The 20,036-nt window shown below is 49.6% G+C and overlaps 1 protein-coding gene across 1 annotated transcript; it reads right to left on the reverse strand.

Annotated features, from left to right (window-relative positions):
- Nucleotides 1-394: 394 nt before the first annotated feature.
- On the reverse strand, nt 395-19,538 carry PSMD3 (proteasome 26S subunit, non-ATPase 3). Its single transcript, XM_032279799.1, has 12 exons — nt 18,985-19,538; nt 15,997-16,187; nt 13,546-13,683; nt 11,412-11,548; nt 9,792-9,982; nt 9,529-9,632; nt 3,563-3,677; nt 3,340-3,459; nt 3,103-3,206; nt 2,293-2,448; nt 973-1,023; nt 395-846 (listed from the first exon to the last, which is right to left on the reverse strand). Exons 1-12 carry the CDS (start codon nt 19,202-19,204, stop codon nt 769-771), a joined length of 1,605 nt encoding a protein of 534 aa, XP_032135690.1. The 5' UTR covers nt 19,205-19,538; the 3' UTR covers nt 395-768.
- Nucleotides 19,539-20,036: the final 498 nt, after the last annotated feature.

Raw genomic sequence — 20,036 nt, forward strand, 5'->3', positions numbered from 1 at the left:
CCATGTTGGCCAGGATGGTCTCTATCTCTTGACCTTGATCTGCCCGCCTCAGCCTCCCAAAGTGTTGGGATTACAGGTGTGAGCCACCATGCCTGGCCTGGATTCCTATTTTTAAGAACCAGTTCACTGACTAATCTTATGGCAGATGTGGGGAAGGAGCCTGAGAGATGTGGTGATCTGCCAGTATTTGAGAACCACACAGGTACGAAACAGAGTAAACCGAGGCCCCCGACTCCAGCTCAGGGCCCCTCCATCCTCCCCTGGGTACCTCCCCCTCTGCAGACCCATCAGGCCTTCAGATTACTACACACCTAGGGCTAGTGCTCTAAGGCCAAAAAACCAAAATCCAAGGCTGCCAATATTGCAGTGAAATCTAGTAACTGATACACAAGATGCTTTGGAGAACTTTTTATTGTTTAAAAATCATAATAGAAGCTTCAAAAAACATACAAGCCAAGACATCCCAGTTCTAGGCCCCTGCTCCCTAGAGGAGCACAGGGCTATCCTTTCCTCCTCCCCCCACACCACTAGCCAGGACCCTGCCCGGGGAGGTCGCCTGCCCACCCTCCTGCCCACTGTGCAATCAGTTACCGGCTGGGGAGGGGCACCGGGGGAGATGGGGGTGGCTGGCTCCCAGCACCCCCACCCCCTGCATGAATGCAGCCTATGAGCTGTGTGTGGGAAAATGGGGACAGTGCCCTGGGCAGGTGACCCCCGAGGGGGAAAGAGCCTGTCCCCATTCACCTGACCCCTCCCCAGCCCCCCAGCTCAAGGGAAGCTGTCATCATCATCTTCTGCCATCTCCTTGGCAAACTCCAAGTCCTGCTGTTCTCGCTCACGCCGTTCCTGGGGAGAGAGGCGGGGTGAGGCCAAAGCTTCAGACCAGCTCCCAGCCCTTCCAGACACTTCCCCGCCTCCCCTTCTGTGTGGAAATTTGACCTTTCAGTCTCACCCAGAAAGCAGAGAGCTTACCTCTGCAGACTCCAAGTCCTTGTTGTAGGATTTAGGAGGAAACCTCATGGCCTGGGGCACAGCAGAGAGAAGAGCGAGGTAAGGGAGGGAAGGAAGCAGGGGAGGCATTTGTGCAACCTGCACTCCCTGCGTCCCCTGTGAGCCAACACCTGGCAGGAAGCGGCGGGCCCTCTCCGGTTAGTCTAGTGGGGGGCTAGGCATCAAAGGAATTATTACAGTGCCCTGTGGGAAATGCTGAAGAGAGGAATAAACGACCAACACTCTTGACTGGGCAGGGAGGAGGAAAAGGAGGAACACAGCGGGTGTGGGAATGGGGAGAGGCCAGGCCTGTACTCAGTGGGGTTGACTGCTGGCTGCTGGGGCAGGAGCGGGAGGGCAGGCGAGACGTTAGGGACCAGGTCACAAGGGGCCTTGCGTATCACGTGAAGAAGGGCTTAGCTGGATTTTAAGCAAGGCAGCAATATCCCCAGTTTCCTGGGAGAAGACTGGAAGAAAACATGGCAACCAAATAGTAACAGCACCAAACTCAGTGCCTGAGGATGAGGGCTCACCCTTTCGTGGAGCTAGATTCCAGTGCCATCTTTTTTTTTTTTTTTTGACAGAGTTTTGCTCTTGTTGCCCAGGCTGGAGTGCAATGGCATGATCTGGGCTCACTGCAACCTCCGCCTCCCGGGGTTTAAGCGATTCTCCTGCTTCAGCCTCCTGAGTAGCTGGGATTATAGACACGTGCCACCACGCCCAGCTAATTTTTTGTATTTTTAGTAGAAATGGGGTTTCACCATGTTGGCCAGGCTAGTCTCGAACTCTGGCCCTCAGGTGATCTAACTGCCTCGGACTCTGAAAGTGCTGGGATTACAGATGTGAGCCACATCCCCCCCACTCCCAGCCCAGTCCCATCTTTTTTACAATTTACACTTTGTTAAGTGCCTCAATACAGGGACTTCATTTAATCTTACCAACCCTGTGAAGCAAGCAAGACAGGTAACACCTCCCTATCAGCTTCAGAGATGGAGAAATAGAGTTCTGAGAAGTTAAATGACTCAAATTTGGAACCAAATGTAGAGCCCTGCCCTCTGAATCCCTGCTTGGTCCTCCGTGGTGACCAAATCCCTTACACAGAACAGGAGAGGGCAACTAACTATGGAACTGTGGCCAAGTCCCCTCCCCATTCTGGGCCCCCTGTGCTGCAGCTCAGTGATTTTACAGCGACAGGCTGGGACCTGGGCCACAAACCAAGCCAGTCTTCTCTGAGGAATCCATAAATGTGGAGGGAGGGGCGTGCTGCTGCCAGGTGTGACTCTGCAGCCACGGGCTTCTCACCTTGACAGACATGTTGTGGATATCTAGGCAGAAGGAGATGCGCTGGTGGAAGGCCAGCTGGGGCTCTCGGGTGGAATAGATGTCAATCATCTCCTTGGATTGGACATAGCCCTTCTCATGATTGATGCTGGCCTCAATGACACCATCCCGGATGGCCTGCAGGCCCCCAAAGAGGAAAGAAAGGTCACCAGCATGCCCATCTTTTTTTTTTTTTTGAGACAGAGTCTCATTCTGTCACCCAGGCAGGAGAGTGCCGTGGCGTGATCTCGGCTCACTGCAACCTCCACCTCCTGGGTTCAAGCAACCCTCCCGGGTTCTCCTGCCTCAGCCTCCTGAGTAGCTGGGATTACGGGCACCTGCCACCATGCCTGGCTCATTTTTTTATTTTTAGTAGAGACAGGCTTTTGCGAAGTTGGCCAGGCCGGTCTCAAACTCCTGACCTCAGGTGATCTGCCCCCCACGGCCTCCCAAAGTGCTAGGATTACAGGCATGAGCCACTGCGCCTGGCGCAGCACACCCATCTTCTAAGCCAGAGAACATCTCGTTCCATCCCATTCCTCTGCCTGCCTTATATTCTCACACTCACAGGCACTATCATAAACTCAACATGTGCACACACCTACACTCACACGCACATCCATTCTCCCTCTGGCAACTTCTTGGCTTCACTGCAAATGACGGGCACTCCCTGAAAAGACTATGCCATTGCTTTACCTATTCCCCTCCTTGGCCAAACTCCTCCCACTCCTGCCTCCTGAAATTGGCAGGAAAGTGACAACCTGGTCCCTGTGGTTCCTGAACCAGCCCCACCTTGGCAACAATGAACTCTGCATCTTCGGGGCTATCCAACTGTAGCTTCTGGGCGATGTCGGCCAAGGAGATTCGGGAATAGGAGAGGCTGATCATGCGCACACCTGGGAGAGGAAGGAGTGATGGGGTGGGTAGGGCAGGGTGGGCACAGGTCCTTCACTTGCCCACAGATAGCCACTGGGTTTGCCCCAGCCTGGCTTCTGCTCCTCTGACAGCCCCTCAGATCCTGATCCACACCTGTCTTAATCACGTTGTGCCGCAGCCGGATAATTAGGGTGTAGGTCCCATCTGCTTGAAACTTCTCCCCAAACTGATCCAGGACCTGGTTGAACTTGGCTAGGTTTCCTGTCCTGACAGCTGCAGGGAGAACAGGAGTGGACTGGATGATGCAAACCAGCATGGGCACGGAAAAGGCCCCAGTGAAAGGGGCCTAGCAGGCTCTGGGGTGGGGAAGCCTTACCTTGAGTCAGAAGGAAATAGGGCATGAGTGAACGCTTGAGGGAGGGCTGACGGAACTGCAGCCGGTCAGGGATCTCCCCCAGCAACAGCTCCACCACGATGAGAAGCTTGTGCACCTGGACGGAGTGACAGGGGACACAGTGGGCAGGGAGCCCCATGGGCGGAAGGAGAAAATGAAATGTGGCCAAAATTCTGCCAGATACAGTGGGAAACAGGGAAAGGGAGCACTGTTTAGGCTGAGAGAGAGGAGGAAGGCATGGGATCCAAGCTCTGCCTTTGGTCGCAGAGCCCTCAGCTGCATTTCACCTGACCACCCCGTGCACACTCTGCTCTGAAATGACAGCGCTCTAAGGCCAGATGGGTGGGTGCTGTGGCTCAGCAATGCAAGGGACCAGGCCTCATAGGCCTGGGGAATGGAACGGGTGTCAGTCAGATGCTCACTAGGGAGGCGGACTGTTGCTGGAGGAGAGGAGGGGATCAGTGGGTAGAATTCGTTATCTGGGTAGAGGCAGATGCGCCGGAGGGGGCCTGGCCTCACTGAAGAGCAGAGTATACAGACATAGAAGGCTGGCTGGAAACCCGGCCTGTCTTCCTCCTGAGTTATTTCCGAGTGGTGCCAACTGTGGATCCAGCACCACGCAAGAACTGTGGTGGAGGGACCATAGTTATTTGCTAGTTTTAGAGATGAGGAAACCAAGGACGCCCGCTGACTCGGGGTCTTACCAGCAAATGGGAGGCACAGAACACAAGGCAGCTAAATCGCGGGGCAGCAAGTGTCGGGGGAAGCAGGAGTTACAATAGGAGTGTGTGATCACATCCACGGCCAGGCGGACGCTTCACCCCTCCACAGGCACCCATGAGGCTGCCCTGTCCCTTGGAGTAACCCAAGTGTGAGGGGAAATCCCTGGAAATAGTTATTTTTGAAGTGCCTCAAGGATTCTGACAAAGTAGAAAAAGGAGGAAGGTCAAGGGTACAGAGCGAAAAAGAGGCAGAGAAGTACAGGTGCCTCGGGAGCTGTTAGGAAATGGACAGTTGGGACCACGGTCTGGGGACATGCCATTGCCATTCTGAATGCCAGGCTGAGCAGTCTGAAGTTGGCACATAGAACAACTGGTGTCTAGCTAGTAAACACTGAGCAACTGGGTCCTTGGTTTCCTCATCTCTGAAACTAGCAAATAACAATAACAATACCCAGCCTGTCTACCTCACGAGACCGTTCGATACTCTGCAGCAGTGGGGAGCAATGGAAGCTTCCCAGGCAGGGGATGGAGAGAGCTGGAGCCCTGCTTAGTAAGGCAAGGGAGTGTAAGCTGGGCTGGTGGAGAGGAAGATAACCAGGCAGAAGTGTCCGGAAATGTTAGCAGCTGGAACCATGGCACCAACAACACCAAGGAACAGGCAAACATAGAAGACGTGCAGACAGTTCAACAGATGACCCAGTGACGGGAAGGGGGTGAGGGAGAGTCGGAGGATCCCAAGGACCTGATCTGGATTGGGACAGCAGGAGGAAGGACTGGGAAGGGGGCCGGGGGGGTTTGTTTGGGATACGCTGTATAGAGAGATACGGGGGGTGGGAGGGAGAGCTGGATCTGTAGGCCTGATGTTCGCAAGAGGGGTCAGAGGCAGTGTTATAGGCTAAACTGTGCCCCTCAAGTCCGTGTTATAGACCTAAACCCCAGGACCTCAGATTGGGACTGTATTTGGACATAGGGCCTTTAGAGGTAATTACGGTAAAATGAGGTCATATGGGTGGGCCCTAATCCTATATGACTATTGTCCTCCTATGACAAGAGCAGGACACAGACACGCACAGAGAGAAGACCATGTGAAAACACCAGGAGACGGCCATCTACAAGCAAATGAGAGAGGCCCTCAGAAGAAACCAATCGTGCCGACACTTGCTCTTGGACTTAGAGCCTCCAGAATTGTGATGAAATACATCTTGGTTGTTTAAGCCACCAAGTCTGTGGGACCTTGAGGTGGCAGCCCCAGCAGAGTAACGGAGTCAGCAGTGTATCGGCTGAAGAGCAACATGCAGGCGACAGCAGAAGCTGGGAAAGCAAACAAGGACGCTCAAGGAGAGAATGAGGGTTTCACTATCGACAGAGAAGCTCTCGGAGTGCTCTGCTGAGGCCGGGTGGTGAGGGGGAGCAGAGAGAACGCTGGAGGGAAGAAGCTGTCCCCTGTGCTGTTGGGGAGGGAGCTAAGGGGGACAGGAATGGCCGCTTGAGAGGAGAAGCAGCAGGGCTGGTGGCTTTCTGCCCGGAGACTGAAGCAAACAGGTGATGAGCTAAAGCCAGAAGAGAGAGGAAGGAGTGGGATGGTAAACACAGGTAGTGAAGCTGGCATTAAGTAAAGACAGGGAGGGTAAGAATGGGTGGAGAGACATTCGAATTTCTAGGAGACAAGGCAGCTTCAGGAACAAACACCAGCTGGCCTGAGCCCTGAAGGGATGAGCCGGCACTGCCCTCCTCAGTGCGCTCTGTGCACCAGCAGCACTGGCATCACCCAGGGCCTGTTAGGAACACAGACTCTCTGAATAGGAACCTACAGCTTCATCAGACCCCCAGGTGATTCCGTAAGCTGGGATGGCGACAGAGGTGCGGCAGGGGTGTGTGAGGGCAGAGGGCTGGTTGCAGGCTTTCTCCCAAACATGACTTCACTCCCGCCTTCTCTCTCCCTGGGCTCCCTCACCAAAAGTGCCCTGGCCTCTCTTCCAGCTCTCTCTATGCCTTCTTGCCACTGGGCTCCACCACAGGAAATGGAAAGCTTCCATGTCCATAGTAAAATCTCATTTAAAAACACTGCCTGAAAGCCCCTCCTGGGGTACATGACACATTTTATATGTTAATTACTTGGATTTTTAGTGATTTTTAAAAGAAGCTTTAGTGTATCTTATATTGTAAGCAATCTAACATTTTGCTCATGTACCATGTGTCTGAAAAGCCTTTACTTTTTGTAAAAATCCTAACCATCTTTCAAAGGCCAGTTCAATTTTAATGTTTCTTTTTTCTTTTGAGATGGAGTCTTGCTCTGTTGCCAGGCTGGAATGCAGTGGCTCAATCTCAGCTCACAGCAACCTCCACTACCCAGGTTAGCTGGGACTACAGGTGGGCGCTACCACACCCGGCTAATCTTTGTATTTTTAGTAGAGTGGGGGTTTCGCCATGTTGGCCAGGATGGTCTCGATCTCTTTTTATTTTTTAAAGATGGGGTTTCACCCTGATGGCCAGGGTGGTCTTGAACTCCTGACCTCAGGTGATCCACCCACCTCGGCCTCCCAAAGTGCTAGGATTACAGGTGTGAGCCACCGCGCCCGGCCTGGTCTTGATCTCTTGACCTCGTGATCCACCTGCCTCGGCCTCCCAAAGTGCTGGGATTAGCCACTGCGCCCGGCCACGTTTCTCTTTTTTCGAGACAGAGTCTTGCTCTGTTGCCCAGGCTGCAGTGTAGTGACACGAAAATGGCTTACTGCAGCCTCGACCTCCTGGGCCCAAGTGATCCTTGCACCTCAGCCTCCCAAGTAGCTGGAACTATAGGTGCATGCCATTACACCCAGCTAGGTTTTTTATGTTTGCAGAGATGGTGTCTCCATATATTGCTCAGGTTGGTCTCAAGCAATCCTCTGGCCTTGGCCTTCCACGTGTTGGGATTACAGGTGTGAGCCACTGTATCCAGCCAACTTTTTCTTTAAGACCCTTTCTCTTTAATTATTTGATCAAAAACAAATCTGACTTTCTCTGAACTTCTGAACAGAAATAAATCTCCCACTGCATTGACCTAATGAATGTACATATTTCCCGTTCCCTGTCAAGGCACTATGGAGGTGGACATTGTATGAAGGTAAGAGCTAAGGTTTGAATTTGGGAAGACTGGGTCTACATCCTGGCGACTGGGCTCTGATTTCACATATACTCTTCAAGCTTTTTGGGTCAACATTTTTTATCTATTTGAAATACTGTAATAAGAAATACCTCACCAGGCATGGTGGCTCATGCCTGTAATCCCAGTACTTTGGGAGGCTGAAGCAGGCAGATCATGAGGTCAGGAGTTCAAGACCAGCCTGGCCAACATGGTGAAACCCTGTCTCTACTAAAAATACAAAAATCAGCTGAGCGTGGTAGCATGCCTCTGCAATCCAAGTTACTCGGGAGGCTGAGGCAGGAGAACTGCTTGAACCCAGGAAGCAGTGAGCTGAGATCATGCCACTGCACTCCAGCCTGGGTGACAGAGCAAGACACTGTCTCAAAAAAAAAAAAAAAAAAAAGAATGAAAGAGATACCAGCTGGGCACGATGGCTCAAGCCTGTAATCCTAGCACTTTGGGAGGCCAAGGCAGTCAGATCATCTGAGGGCAGGAGTTTGAGACCAGCCTGACCAACAGAGTGAAACCCCATCTCTACTAAAAATACAAAATTAGCCAGACATGGTGGCGCATGCCTGTAATCCCAGCTACTTGGGGGGCTGAGGCAGGAGAATCACTTGAACCCTGGAGGTGGAGGTTACAGTGAGCCGAGATTGTGTCATTGCACTCCGGCCTGGGTGACAGAGCAAAGCTCAGTCTCAAAAAAAAAAAAAAAAAGAAAGAAAGAAAGAAAGAAAGAAATACCATATATTGGCAGGATGCGGTGGTCACATCTGAAATCCCAGCACTTTGGGAGGCCCAGGTGGGTGGATCCCTTGAGCCCAGGAGTTGGAGATCAGCCTGGGCAACATGGCAAAACTCTGTCTCTACAAAAAATTAGCCAGGTGTGATGGTGCACGCCTGTAGTCCCAGCTACTTGGGAGGCTGAGATAGGAGAATCATCTAAGCCCTGAAAGTTGAGGCTGCAGTGAGCCATGACCATGCCACTGCACTCCAGCCTGGGCATTGGAGTAAGATTCTGTCAAAAAAAAAAAAAAAAAAAAAAAAAGAAAGAAAAGAAAGTGAGAGAAAGAAATACCAACTGAGCATGGTGGCTCACGCCTGTAATCCCAGCACTTTGGGAGGGTGAGGTGGGTGGATCACCTAAGGTCAGGAGTTCAAGATCAGCCTGGCCAACATGGTGAAACGCCACCTCTATTAAAAATACAAAAATTAGCCAGGCATGGTGGTGGGTGCCTGTAATCCCAGCTACTTGGGAGGCTGAGGCAGGAGAATCCTTTGAACTCCAAAGGCAGAGGTTGTAGTGAGCCAAGATGGCACCACTGCACTCCAGCCTGGGCAACAGAGAAAGACCCCATCTTAAAAAAAAAAAAAAAAAAAAAAAAAACACAAAAAAACAAAAAACAAAAATTAGTTGGGTGTGGTGGCAGGCACCTGCGCAGCTACTCAGGCGGCTGAGGCAGGAGAATTGCTTGAACTCAGGAGGTGGAGGTTGCAGGGAGCCAAGACTGCATCACTGCACTCCAGCCTGGGAGACTCCATCTCAAAAAAGCGAAAGAAAGAAAGAGAGAGAGAAAGATCACTTATTATCCTCCCTTCCTATTCTTTACGGTACCTAATACCAAGCTTGATGCTTAAAAAAGTACTTGGTGACTGCCAGCTCTTAAGTGACCAAGTTTTATCTTTACTGAGCCAGTCAGCTTATGGAGCTATTCTGGGTTCCTAGGCCACAGACAATACAGTTTCCAAATGTGAACATGAAGGACCAGGTAAGAACCCGGGGTTTTTAATCAAGGCAATCTAGGTCCCTGCCTGGAATGACTGTCAGAAGTGCTGGGGAATCAGGAATAATCTAAACCTAGCTGCAAGGAGGACACTGAACACCAACTGCCAGAGGTGCGGGTAGTGTTGGCTTCTTGATACCCACAAATAGATGTGAAGCAACCTTTTGTAAACATGGTGGCTCACACTTGCATTCCCAGCACTTAGGGAGACAGAGGTCAGAGGAGTGATTGAGCCCAGGAGTTCAAGACAAGCCTGAGCAACATAGTGAGACATCATCTCAATTTAAAAAATAGAGGCAAAGGGTGGCTATGGCTTACCGTCTGTTTGAAGCCGACAGCTGTGTGCTGAGGGGCCTTGCGAAGGGCATTGGTCATCGTTCTCCGGGCCTCTGAGTACTCCAGCTGGATGGCTTTGATTCGCCCTGGGAGTGGAGGAAAGCAGACTTGGTCAACAGAATGGTGTCATCCAACCCCCAGGGCAAGCCAGAGTGCCAAATGGCCCTCTTATGTACCACCCCTTGGAAAATTTGCACCAAGCAGGCCTGAGACACCTGAGTTGTGGGTTGGGCCCCTCTGCTCACCTGTGTAGTAGAGGTACCTGGCCCACTCATTGTTGTTGGCCTGTTCAGGGAACACAGACTTGGACACCAGCTTCTCAGCCTGGTCGTACAAGCTGTAGTGTAAGTAATTCCGTAGCAGGAGGTTCAGCAGGGTGGCCTGACCGTCTGTATCATGCCGAAGCGTTGCTGTCCGGAGCCGAGCATGCAAGAAGCTTCAAGGAGGAAAGAAAAAAGATGTCAAAGCCTTCAAATCACAACTCTTTGAACTGGCTGCGACCCTTCACTCTCTCTCAATTCCTTAAAAAAGTTGGCCAGGCGCGGTGGCTCACACCTGTAATCCCAGCACTTTGGGAGGCCAAGGCGGGTGGATCGCGAGGTCAGGAGATTGAGACCATGCTGGCTAACATGGTGAAACCCCGTCTCTACTAAAAATACAAAAACTGGCTAGGTGTAGTGGCACGAGAATCACTTGAACCTAGGAGGCAGAGGTTACAGTGAGCTGAGATCGCGCCACTGCACTCCAGCCTGACGAGAGAGTGAGAGTCTGTCTCAAAAAAAAAAAAAAGTTATACAAATTGCTTTTCTGGTTATTCACTGAATATTTAACTATCGACTGCCTAAGGTGTGTAGCACTATTCCGGGTGGGTGAAAAGGACAAAGTCCTGTCCTCTGGGGAGACGATGAGCATGAGAAAGGACATCGTGCAGTGCGGCAGAAGACGGGATGGCTGTGAAGTCAGGGGAACTGCAATGGGGAATGCAGGAGGTGAGAAAGGTGAGCTGTGCTTTTAAATAGCTTGGCCAAGATCGAGACCATCCTGGCCAACATGGTGAAACCCCATCTCTACTAAAAATACAAAAAAAATTAGCCGGGCATGGTGGCGTGCGCATGTAATCCCAGCTACTTGGGAGGCTGGGGCAGGAGAATCACTTGAACCCTGGGGGACAGAGGCTATGGTGAGCCGAGATCGTGCCACTGCACTCCAGCCTGGCAACAGAGCAAGACTCCATCTCAAAAAAAAAAAAAAAAAAAAAAAAAAACAAAACAAAAAAAAACAAAAAACAACCACCACATAAATAGCTTGGCCAAGGCAGGAATCACTGAGAAGGGATCAATTAAGTGAAGGCTTGAAGAAGGTGGGGAGAACAGTGTTCTGGACAGAGGGGGCAGCCAGTGCAAAGGCTCTGAGGAAGAGCATGCTGGGCACACCAGGCAGGCCAGTGGGGCTGAGGAGCAAGAGGAGGTGACATTTAGAAGGTCAAAATGGAGCAGATCATATTGGGCCTTATGAGTTATTGTAAGGACTTTGCCTTTCCTTGAGGAAAATAGGAAGCCACTCCAGGTTTTGGGCAAAGAAGTAAAATGTTTTCTAGCCTGTTCCTCCACCCCTAACCCACCCTCAGTCCTAGGTTGATGTGGGGTGAAGGGAAGAGGCTAACAGCCCGGCAGTGACTTACTTCTTCATCTAGCATCAGTGTCTCTCCCACACCCCTCACGTGGCGCAGGGCATGGGAACCACTGCCCCTCTTTCCTGCTTACGTCTACCGGTTCATTGCCCTGTGCAGGTCCACAGCTGTGTGCCTGTGACTGACCAAGTCTCTGACCCCGAGGGCCCCAAGTGAGACCCTTGGTCGCCTGTACCTGCGCACCACATCCAGCTTGTCCAGGAACTCATAGACCCGGGCGTGATAATAGTAACATTTTGCGGCCACAAGGTCTAGGGCCCGGCGATTCTGAGTACTGATCTTTTGCATCAGGTCATCAGAGATCTTCTGTGCCTGGGGAAGCCAAAAGAGAGTCAAGTGGTAGTTCCTCAAAAGGATAAACATGGACTTATCATTTGAGCTAGCAATTCCCATCCTAGATATGCAGCCAAGAGAACTGGAAACTTAGGTTCACATAAAAGCATGTACACGAATGTTCACAGAAGCATTATTCATAATAACCAAAAAGTATTCATAATAACTAAGTGCTTAGCAGCTGATGAACAGATAAATAAAACGTGGCCTATCCACATGATGGAATATTACTCAGCCTTGAGAAGGAATGAAGTACTGACATACACTATAACATGGATCAACCTTGAAAACATGATGCTTAGTGAAGAAAGCCAGAGACAAAGGACACATCGTGTGTAATTCAATTTACATGAACTGTCCAGAGTGAGCAAATCCTCAACAGAGACACAGGGCGGATCAGTAGTTGCTGGGGGCTGGGTAAGGTGAAATGAAAAGTGACTACTAATAGGTATGGTGTTTCTTTTTGGGGTGATGAAAATGTTCTGGAATTAGGGATGATGGATATACAACTTTGTGAATATACCAAAACCCTCTAAATTGTACCCTTTAAAGGGGTGAATTACATCTCAAAAACAAACAGCCAAGTAGAGTGCCCCGTGCCTCTCATGTAATCCCAGCTACATGAGAGGCTGAGGTGGAACTACCTGAGCTACATGAACTACCTGAGCCCAGGAGTTCAAGACCAGCTTGGGTAACATAGCAAGACCCCATCTCCCATAAAAACAAAACAGTAGGCAGGTGCAGTGGCTCACGTCTACAAACCTAGCACTTTGGGAGGCCGAGGCTGGGTGATTACTTGAGCCCAGGGTTGGAGACCACCTTGGCAAGAAGGCAAAATCCTGTCTCTACAAAAAAATACAAAAATTAGCTGCGTGTGGTGGCGCACACTGTAGTCCCAGCTACTTAAGAAGCTGAGGTGGAAGGATCGCTTGAGCTAGGGAGGTCAAGGCTGCAGTGAACTGTGATTACACCACTGCACTCCAGCATAGGCAATAAAGCGAGATCTCAAAAAAAAAAAACCCAACCACCACCCCCCCACCCACCCACCAAAAACAGCGTGGTAAGGAAAGGAAAAAAAACCAGGAAATTAAGGAGTGGGACTTATTTCTTGCGTGTGCTCCTGTGACAGTGGCCATGATGAACAAAGCAGCTGGCCCCAGCTGGGGGAGTGGAGGAAGTGCAGTATGCAATTGGAGCTATTAGTCCATAATCACAGCTACCATTTACTAAAATATCATGAAAGCTTACCATGTGCAGATCATAGTGCTAAGAATTTTCAAACAAATTATTTTATGTAATGCTAACCATCTTGTAAGGTAGTTACTGTTTTCCCCATTTTACATATAGCGGGGAGAAATTTTTTTTTCTTTTTGAAACAGAGTTTGGCTCTTGTTGCCCAGGCTGGAGTGCAATGCCGCAATCTCGGCTCACCACAACCTCTGCCTCCCAGGTTCAAGTGATTCTCCTGTCTCAGCCTCCCAAGTGGCTGGGACTACAGGCATGTGCCACCATGCCCAGCTAATTTTGTATTTTTAGTAGAGATGGTGTTTCTCCATGTTGGTCAGGCTGGTCTCGAACTCCCAACCTCAGGTGATCCGCCTGTTTCGGTCTCCCAAAGTGTTGGGATTACAGGCATGAGCCACTGCGCCTGACCAGCTGGGAGAAATTAATTTGCCTAGAGTACAGCTGGGATTGGAACCCAGGTCCTCTGTCTCCAAATGCCCCTACTTTTCCCCAAAGAATGTAATATGCTGGTATCAACCACTGACCGGTACAGCATGACCACTGCAAGCCCTGTCCCACAGTGCCCAGAGCAGGAGTGGATTTTCCCGGGATGTGGGGTAAGCACATGCCTCTATGGGGAAAGAGTGTGGGGGATAGTTCTAAAGAACCCAGTGATTATTTCCATTTTTTCACCAGGGACGATCTCCCTGCCAACCCCCTTGCATCACTTGGGGCTTGTGACCCGTGGATACCTCTTTGTAGCGCTTGCTGTTCATCATGAAGATGACCATGAGGAGCTGGAGATAGGCTTCCACTTCAGGCAGGAGGGGTGCTGATGCAGCTTTTCCTGTGCGGGGACGGAACTGTAAATCAGCCTCTGTGTCCATGGGCTAGGAGAGGACATGGAAAAGCTCAGTCAAATCAAGTCACCAAGAATTTATTAAGCATCTGCTATGTATTTTAACATACTTATTGAGTGCCTACTATGTGCCAAGATTTTGCTATGTGCTAGGGATAAAAAAATAAAGATGATAGTCTTTCCCAAAGAAATCAAGGAGGAGCTGGGTGTAGTGGCTCATGCTGGTGGTGTCAGCTACCTGGGAGGTTGAGACAGGAGACTGCTAGAGGCCAGGAGTTTGAGACCAGTCTGGGCAACACAGTGAGACCCCCATCTCTCAAAAAATAAAAAAAGCAGCAGCCAGGCATGGTGGTATGCACCTGTGTTCCCAGCTACTTGGGAGGCTGAGGCAGGAGGATTGCTTAATCCCAAGAGTTTGAGGCTGCACTGGGCTATAACTGTGCCACTGTGCTTCAGCCTGGGTGACAGAGCAAGATCCCATCTCAAAAAAGTAAACAAGTCAAGGAGGATGGCAATATATTAATAAACACAATAAAATGTTACAGGAGAATAATAACCTTCTTTACAGCACATAACGGGGACACGAAGGACAATGTAAGGAACATTCAAAGAGCCCAATCTAAGTAGAGAGATTAAAACACCACACCTGGAACCACTGCAAATACTACCATATAGGGCTTCATGAAATAATTCTAGAGATGCAATCAAGAATCACAAGACCAAAAAACTGTTTCTTGTGGGAACAAAGAAAATTTGGGGAAAGTCAACATATACACAAAATTTATTTTCTTTTTTTTTTTTTTTTTTGGGGGACAGAGTTTCGCTCTTGTTACCCAGGCTGGAGTGCAATGGCGCGATCTCGGCTCACCGCAACCTCCGCCTCCTGGGTTCAGGCAATTCTCCTGCCCCAGCCTCCTGAGTAGCTGGGATTACAGGCACGTGCCACCATGCCCAGCTAATTTTTTGTATTTTTAGTAGAGACGGGGTTTCACCGTGTTGACCAGGATGGTCTTGATCTTTTGACCTCGTGATCCACCCGCCTCGGCCTCCCAAAGTGCTGGGATTACAGGCTTGAGCCACCGCGCCTGGCCACAAAATTTATTTTCATATTTTGTCATTGCCACTGAAGAAACTATGCGTTACAGTCGCTCCCCAAAATAATCATGTTTCATGAGTTTGGAGATGTGAAGGTCAGAACACATGCCAGGTGGAGTTGCGGGGAGGAGTACCTTTTCCCCTTTAACAGACAAGAAACTCTTCACTGCCCTGCCTCCAGGGATTTTCTGGGTTTTCACACCCACAGAACTGACTGTAACTATATAGGATTTTAAGGAAACGCAGGTGCTGGAGAGTCAATGGAATTTGAGAAGGCTGAGACCTGGACCATGCCATGAATCACGAGGGAGATTTTACAGCTACAAAGGATAAAGAAAGGGCTCTCCTGGCATGGAGGCCACCACCAGCACCAAACTGACTTCGTCTGCATTCACTATGTGCCAGGCACTGTTCTAGGAGCTTTACACTCCCCCCTCCCCAATCTCCATCACATTTAACACATGAAGAAAATGAGGCAGCAGAGCAAGATGAAGTCATTTGCTCAAGTCTCACAGGTACTAACTGTCGGAGTTTGGATACAAATTCAACTCTACCTCTAAAACCTGTGTTTTTTTTGTTTTTTGAGGTAGGGGGGTCACTCTGTCACCCAGGATAGAGTGCAGTAGTGCACTCCTGGTTCACTGCCATCTCCACCTCCTGCATTCAAGGGATCCTCCCGCCTTGGCCTCCGGAGTAGCTGGGACTACAGGCGGGTGTCACCACTCCAGGCTACATTTTGTACTTTTTGCAGAGATAGAGTCTCGCCATGTCACCCAGGCTGGTCTTGAACTCCTGGGCGGGCAGATCATTTGAGTCCAGCCTCCCAGAGGGGCTGGGATTACATATGTTAGCTACCGTGCCCAGCCCTAACCCCTGTGCTCTTAACCACTGTTCTGTGTTTCCTCCATGGTGAAGTTTCAGAGGAAAGAGGCAGCACCTTCTCTCTCCTAGGACAACAAAGAGGTCACCCAACTCAACCTCAACTGGAGTAGAGGGCACATGTTGCAGAGTAGTGGGAAAAGAGTTTCGCTGGGAGGGTCCTGCCTGATCCCCTGACCTGGAAGAATGACACTACAGGGCAGTGGACGGTTTCCTTGTCACTGGGTAGATTAGTATTAAAATGTGCTGCTTTGGCTTCACTCCTCATGCTACAGCAGGTAATAAGATGGGACTTCTGGGTGGAAAATGACGATATTTCTGGGGGTCTGAGGCCAGGCCTACATCCTTTCAGTTGGCCTGACTCACTCACCTCTTCCAGGAAGGGGAGCAAGAAGTCTCGAGTGGCATTATTTGAAGTGAAGAAGCCCTGCACAGCCTTATACAGAACATAGTGGTTGAGGCGGCGCGACGTGGAAGGCAGCATCCGCAGGGCCCGCAGCACGAATCTCGGCTCCTTGCCTGAAACAGCTTTTTCCAGCTGTTTCACGTGCTCCTTGATGTCTAAAGAGGAGCAGAGAAGAAAACGATGTCACTTCGACTCCTAGTCCCCCACCACTCCAGGCAGGGGGTTCTAAGGAGCCTCTCACAAAGGGGTAAAATGCGACTAATCACCTTTTCTGCCCTAATGGGGTACACGATATTTACAGATTCCACATATTGATTTTAAGACATAACCAGTCTGGGCAACAGAGTGAGACCCCATTTCTCAAAAAAGAAAACAATACAGGAGGGATGGGGGATGCGGTAGAGGATGACAGAGGAAGAAAAGAAAAACCAAGAAACTAAAGAAACCTGGAGATTTATCAGATCTTAATGGAAAAGACTTTCTAAATGTAAACAATGTAAGAAATCACATAGGCACAAAATATTAACAAGCCTGACTTCATTAAAAAAAACCCTTTTGGATAACTGTATATACAAAAGAAAAATATGTTCAACAAATGTGATCAAAGATTCATTTTTATTCTATAAAGAGCTTGTATAAATGGTTGAGAGATATAATGGTATAATGGTTATAATGCCACAATTTCAAAACAAAAATGGAGACGAACCAATATACAAGGAGGAAAAATTGCTTACAGACAAAAATTATATTTCATTAGTATTTGAGTAATTGCAAATGGAAACATTTTAAAACTACCAAATTAGTAACATTAAAAAAATTATAGGCTGGGTGCGGTGGCTCATGCCTGTAATCTCAGCACTCTGGGAGGCCAAGGTGGGCAAATTGCCTGAGGTCAGTAGTTGGAGACCAGCCTGGCCAGCACTGTGAAACCCAGCTCTCCTAAATATACAAAAATTAGCCGGGCGTGGTGGCAGGCGCCTGTAATCTCAGCTACTTGGGAAGCTGAGGCAGTAGAATCAATTGAATTGGGGAGGCGGAGGTTCCAGTGAGCCGAGATTGCACCACTGCACTTCAGCCTGGGCAACAGAGCAAGACTCCATTGTTAAAAAAAAAAAATTATAGAGTACAGTGAAAAGTACATTTCTCCTGATATAATGTAAATCAGTACAGTTTTTCTGGACAATAACTATCAAAAACCTTTAAAACAGCCCTTTTAACTTAGGCATATAGATTCTGGGAATCTGTACTGAAGAAATAATTATAAAAGTAGATTTTTAAAGTTGGGCACAAAGATGATTGCTTCAAAGCTATTTATAATAGCAAGAAACTAGAAACAGTTTAATTGCAAAGCAATAAGGGAATGCAATCAATGAGCAGTTTCTTAGACACTTCTGTATATTCAGCACTATGCACAGAGCATCTAGGCCAATGATTTAACAACGTGATAGGCACAGTTTTACGAATTCTAATGTTCACAACAATCCAGTAAAGTACCGTATTATTTCTCATATTCATACAGATGAGGGAACTAATTCCAGAGCTTCTGCTCTAATTGGGTGTTCAATAAATGTTTCTGGAATAAATTGAATGCTGATTATGTTTATGGATGTTAATGTAAACACATAAAATTCAAAACTTGTATTTAGTTATGCCTTGATACAAACTGTATGTAGCAAAGGCAGCTAGGATACTGGTATATAACTTGCTCTCAATTATAGGAGAGCAGCTCAAAAATTCTTAAGAAAAAATGTTGACCATGTTTTTCCCCCGTGCTTTGAACTTCTCATACATTCCAAAATTTCTGCAATGACTATGAATTACTTTACAACAAGAAAATGAAGTGCCTGTAATAAACACTGCCCAGTAGGCAATGTTGAGTGGCACCTTTGACACTGGCAGTCACTACTGTAGGTAAAAGGATCTCTATTAGATATTGATCCTGTTGCTCAACTTTTGAGTAAGAGCTGATGTAGTCAACACCATCACATCCTCAAAAGCACCACCCAGGAGGATAACTTTGCTTATCTCAATGTTTTTAAGCTAGTTTCTCATGCAATGTAATGAAAAGAAAACCTAGTAAGTAGTCTGGTCCCACTTGATCCAGAACCAGGAAAATGGCATCAGGATCACAGTGGGAAGCTCTCACTTGACCCACTTCAAATGTAGACAGGATGCTTTAAGTTGGAAAAGTAAAACATGAACTTGGAGGAACCTCCAAACAGAAACCGTGGAGAAAAGAAATAGGAGACAATGGTATATAGTTTAGGTCAAAGGTGAGTATTACAAAACCAAACAAAGATGACACCCGAAAAGTTTTAAGTGTGTGTGTATTTAAACCCCTTAGAAACAGAGCGGGAGTAGGGGCCTGAAGGGAGAAGGAGAGGGCAAGGGAACTGTCGGGGCACTTCAGTTACAGAAATATCGCAAACAAGATACCAGGTCGAAATGGTTCATGCTGGGGAGTTTGCGAAAGGCAGCCAGGACAACAAAAATATTCTGCACAGTTTGAAAACTCAGGAGCCAATATTCTAGGTATCCTGGACCTGTTTACACACATAGACACAAACACTGGTTTCTAGCGGGATCAATTAGTCATATACTGGGGGTGCTAAAATCAATCGGGTGGGATGTAAGTGGAATAGGTCAGATGGGAGGGCTTAGAAAGGGGAGGACTTAGAAGAGGGAGTCCCCAGGCCCAGTGGGACCTAGACATAGAGCAACCCCAGATATGGGGACGGACGGGATGTGAGGGGAGTGGTTCCCAGCCTTGGAGAGAAGATTCAGTCATTGGGCCTGGAACCGGGAGTGTCACGGCAGTGGGGGCAGGTATCTGGTGGTGATCCCAAGGAACTAGGGGTGGTGGAGGCTGCTCTGGCTTCCCAGCGAGAAGCCGAATCACAGGGGTAGCTGTCACCCGTGGTCCTTGCACGTTCCCGGCCTGGGCTCCCGTACCCTCCAAGGTGACGGTGTCCAGCTCTCGCTGGGAGTGCTCAGTCGCTGCCGTCGCCGTCTTGCCGTCTGCCTCCCCCGATGACCCGCCACCCGTCGCCGCCTCCTCTTTCATCTCCACATCCTGGGGGGCTGGGGGCGGTGGTGGTTCTTGTTCCCCTCCGCCCGGCGGCGGTTTCGCCTTGTCCGCGCCGCGGCGCCGCGCCGAGCCCTCCTGCTTCATGGCACCCGGGGTCGCGGCCTAGTCCGGGGACCAAGGCCAGGGCCTCGCGTGAACCCTCGCACCGGGGACCAGAAACCGACCCGGGCCTGCACACGAGCGCGGGCTACCGTCTGGCCGCACGATGACGGAGCAGCTACAAACCCCTTCCCGGCGCTGGGCCTTCTGGGAAACGCCAGGCCCGCCAGGCCCGCCAGGCCGATGGCCGAGTTAACAAAGGGAAAATAAATCAACAGCCGAGGTGCAGGATGGAGGCGGAGCTTCGAGGAAGGAGCGGGGAGGAGCCTGCATGTGTTCTTGGGGGCTTTCTTTCGAGCGCTTAAATGTGATGCTTTACGTTCCCCACAGACTGCATTTCCGTCCGCGTCCACGAGAGGTCCCCTTGGGCTCCAATCTGGGTTACAAAGGACTTTAAGAGCCCCTCAACCAGCGTGGAGTAGGTACAGCCTATCCGAGCGAGGGGCGAGATGACGTCACGAGTTGCCGGGCGGGTTTTGCGCCCAAGTTTGCTCGGTTTTCCGCAGTCGGGGGTCTCCTTCCAGATCCGCAAGGCTTGATTTCTACGGCTGCCTGGTGCCTGCGGCGGGCGGGAGGGAAAGAAGGCTGCGAAGGAAGGACGTGAAGCTAGGGGCTGTTGGGCTTCAAATAAACCGAACTGGAGAGTAGAAAGAACCCTATGGGATCCAGATTTCCTTGGTTAGATTTTAGTTTAGTGCTGAAGATAAGGCATACAATTTCTGCAGGCTGGGAGTGCCGATAGGTGGGAGGGTGCAATTGCGTAGAATCACTCCAGTTTAATGAAATATGGGGGTCTACTGTACGGCCCAGTACTAGC

This window comes from Sapajus apella, unplaced genomic scaffold (assembly GCF_009761245.1).
Source record: "Sapajus apella isolate SASKATOON/1434 unplaced genomic scaffold, GSC_monkey_1.0 scaffold12, whole genome shotgun sequence".
NCBI lineage: Eukaryota > Metazoa > Chordata > Mammalia > Primates > Cebidae > Sapajus > Sapajus apella.

Excerpts from the sequence above, each read along its gene's own strand:
- PSMD3 (XM_032279799.1), bottom strand. The coding sequence starts at position 19,204 with ATGAAGCAGGAGGGCTCGGCGCGGCGCCGCGGCGCGGACAAGGCGAAA. Across the intron at positions 9,983-11,411 it reads AAGCTGGATGTGGTGCGCAG|CTTCTTGCATGCTCGGCTCC; the intron begins GTACAGGCGACC and ends TCCTCCTTGAAG. Across the intron at positions 847-972 it reads AGGACTTGGAGTCTGCAGAG|GAACGGCGTGAGCGAGAACA; the intron begins GTAAGCTCTCTG and ends CTCTCTCCCCAG.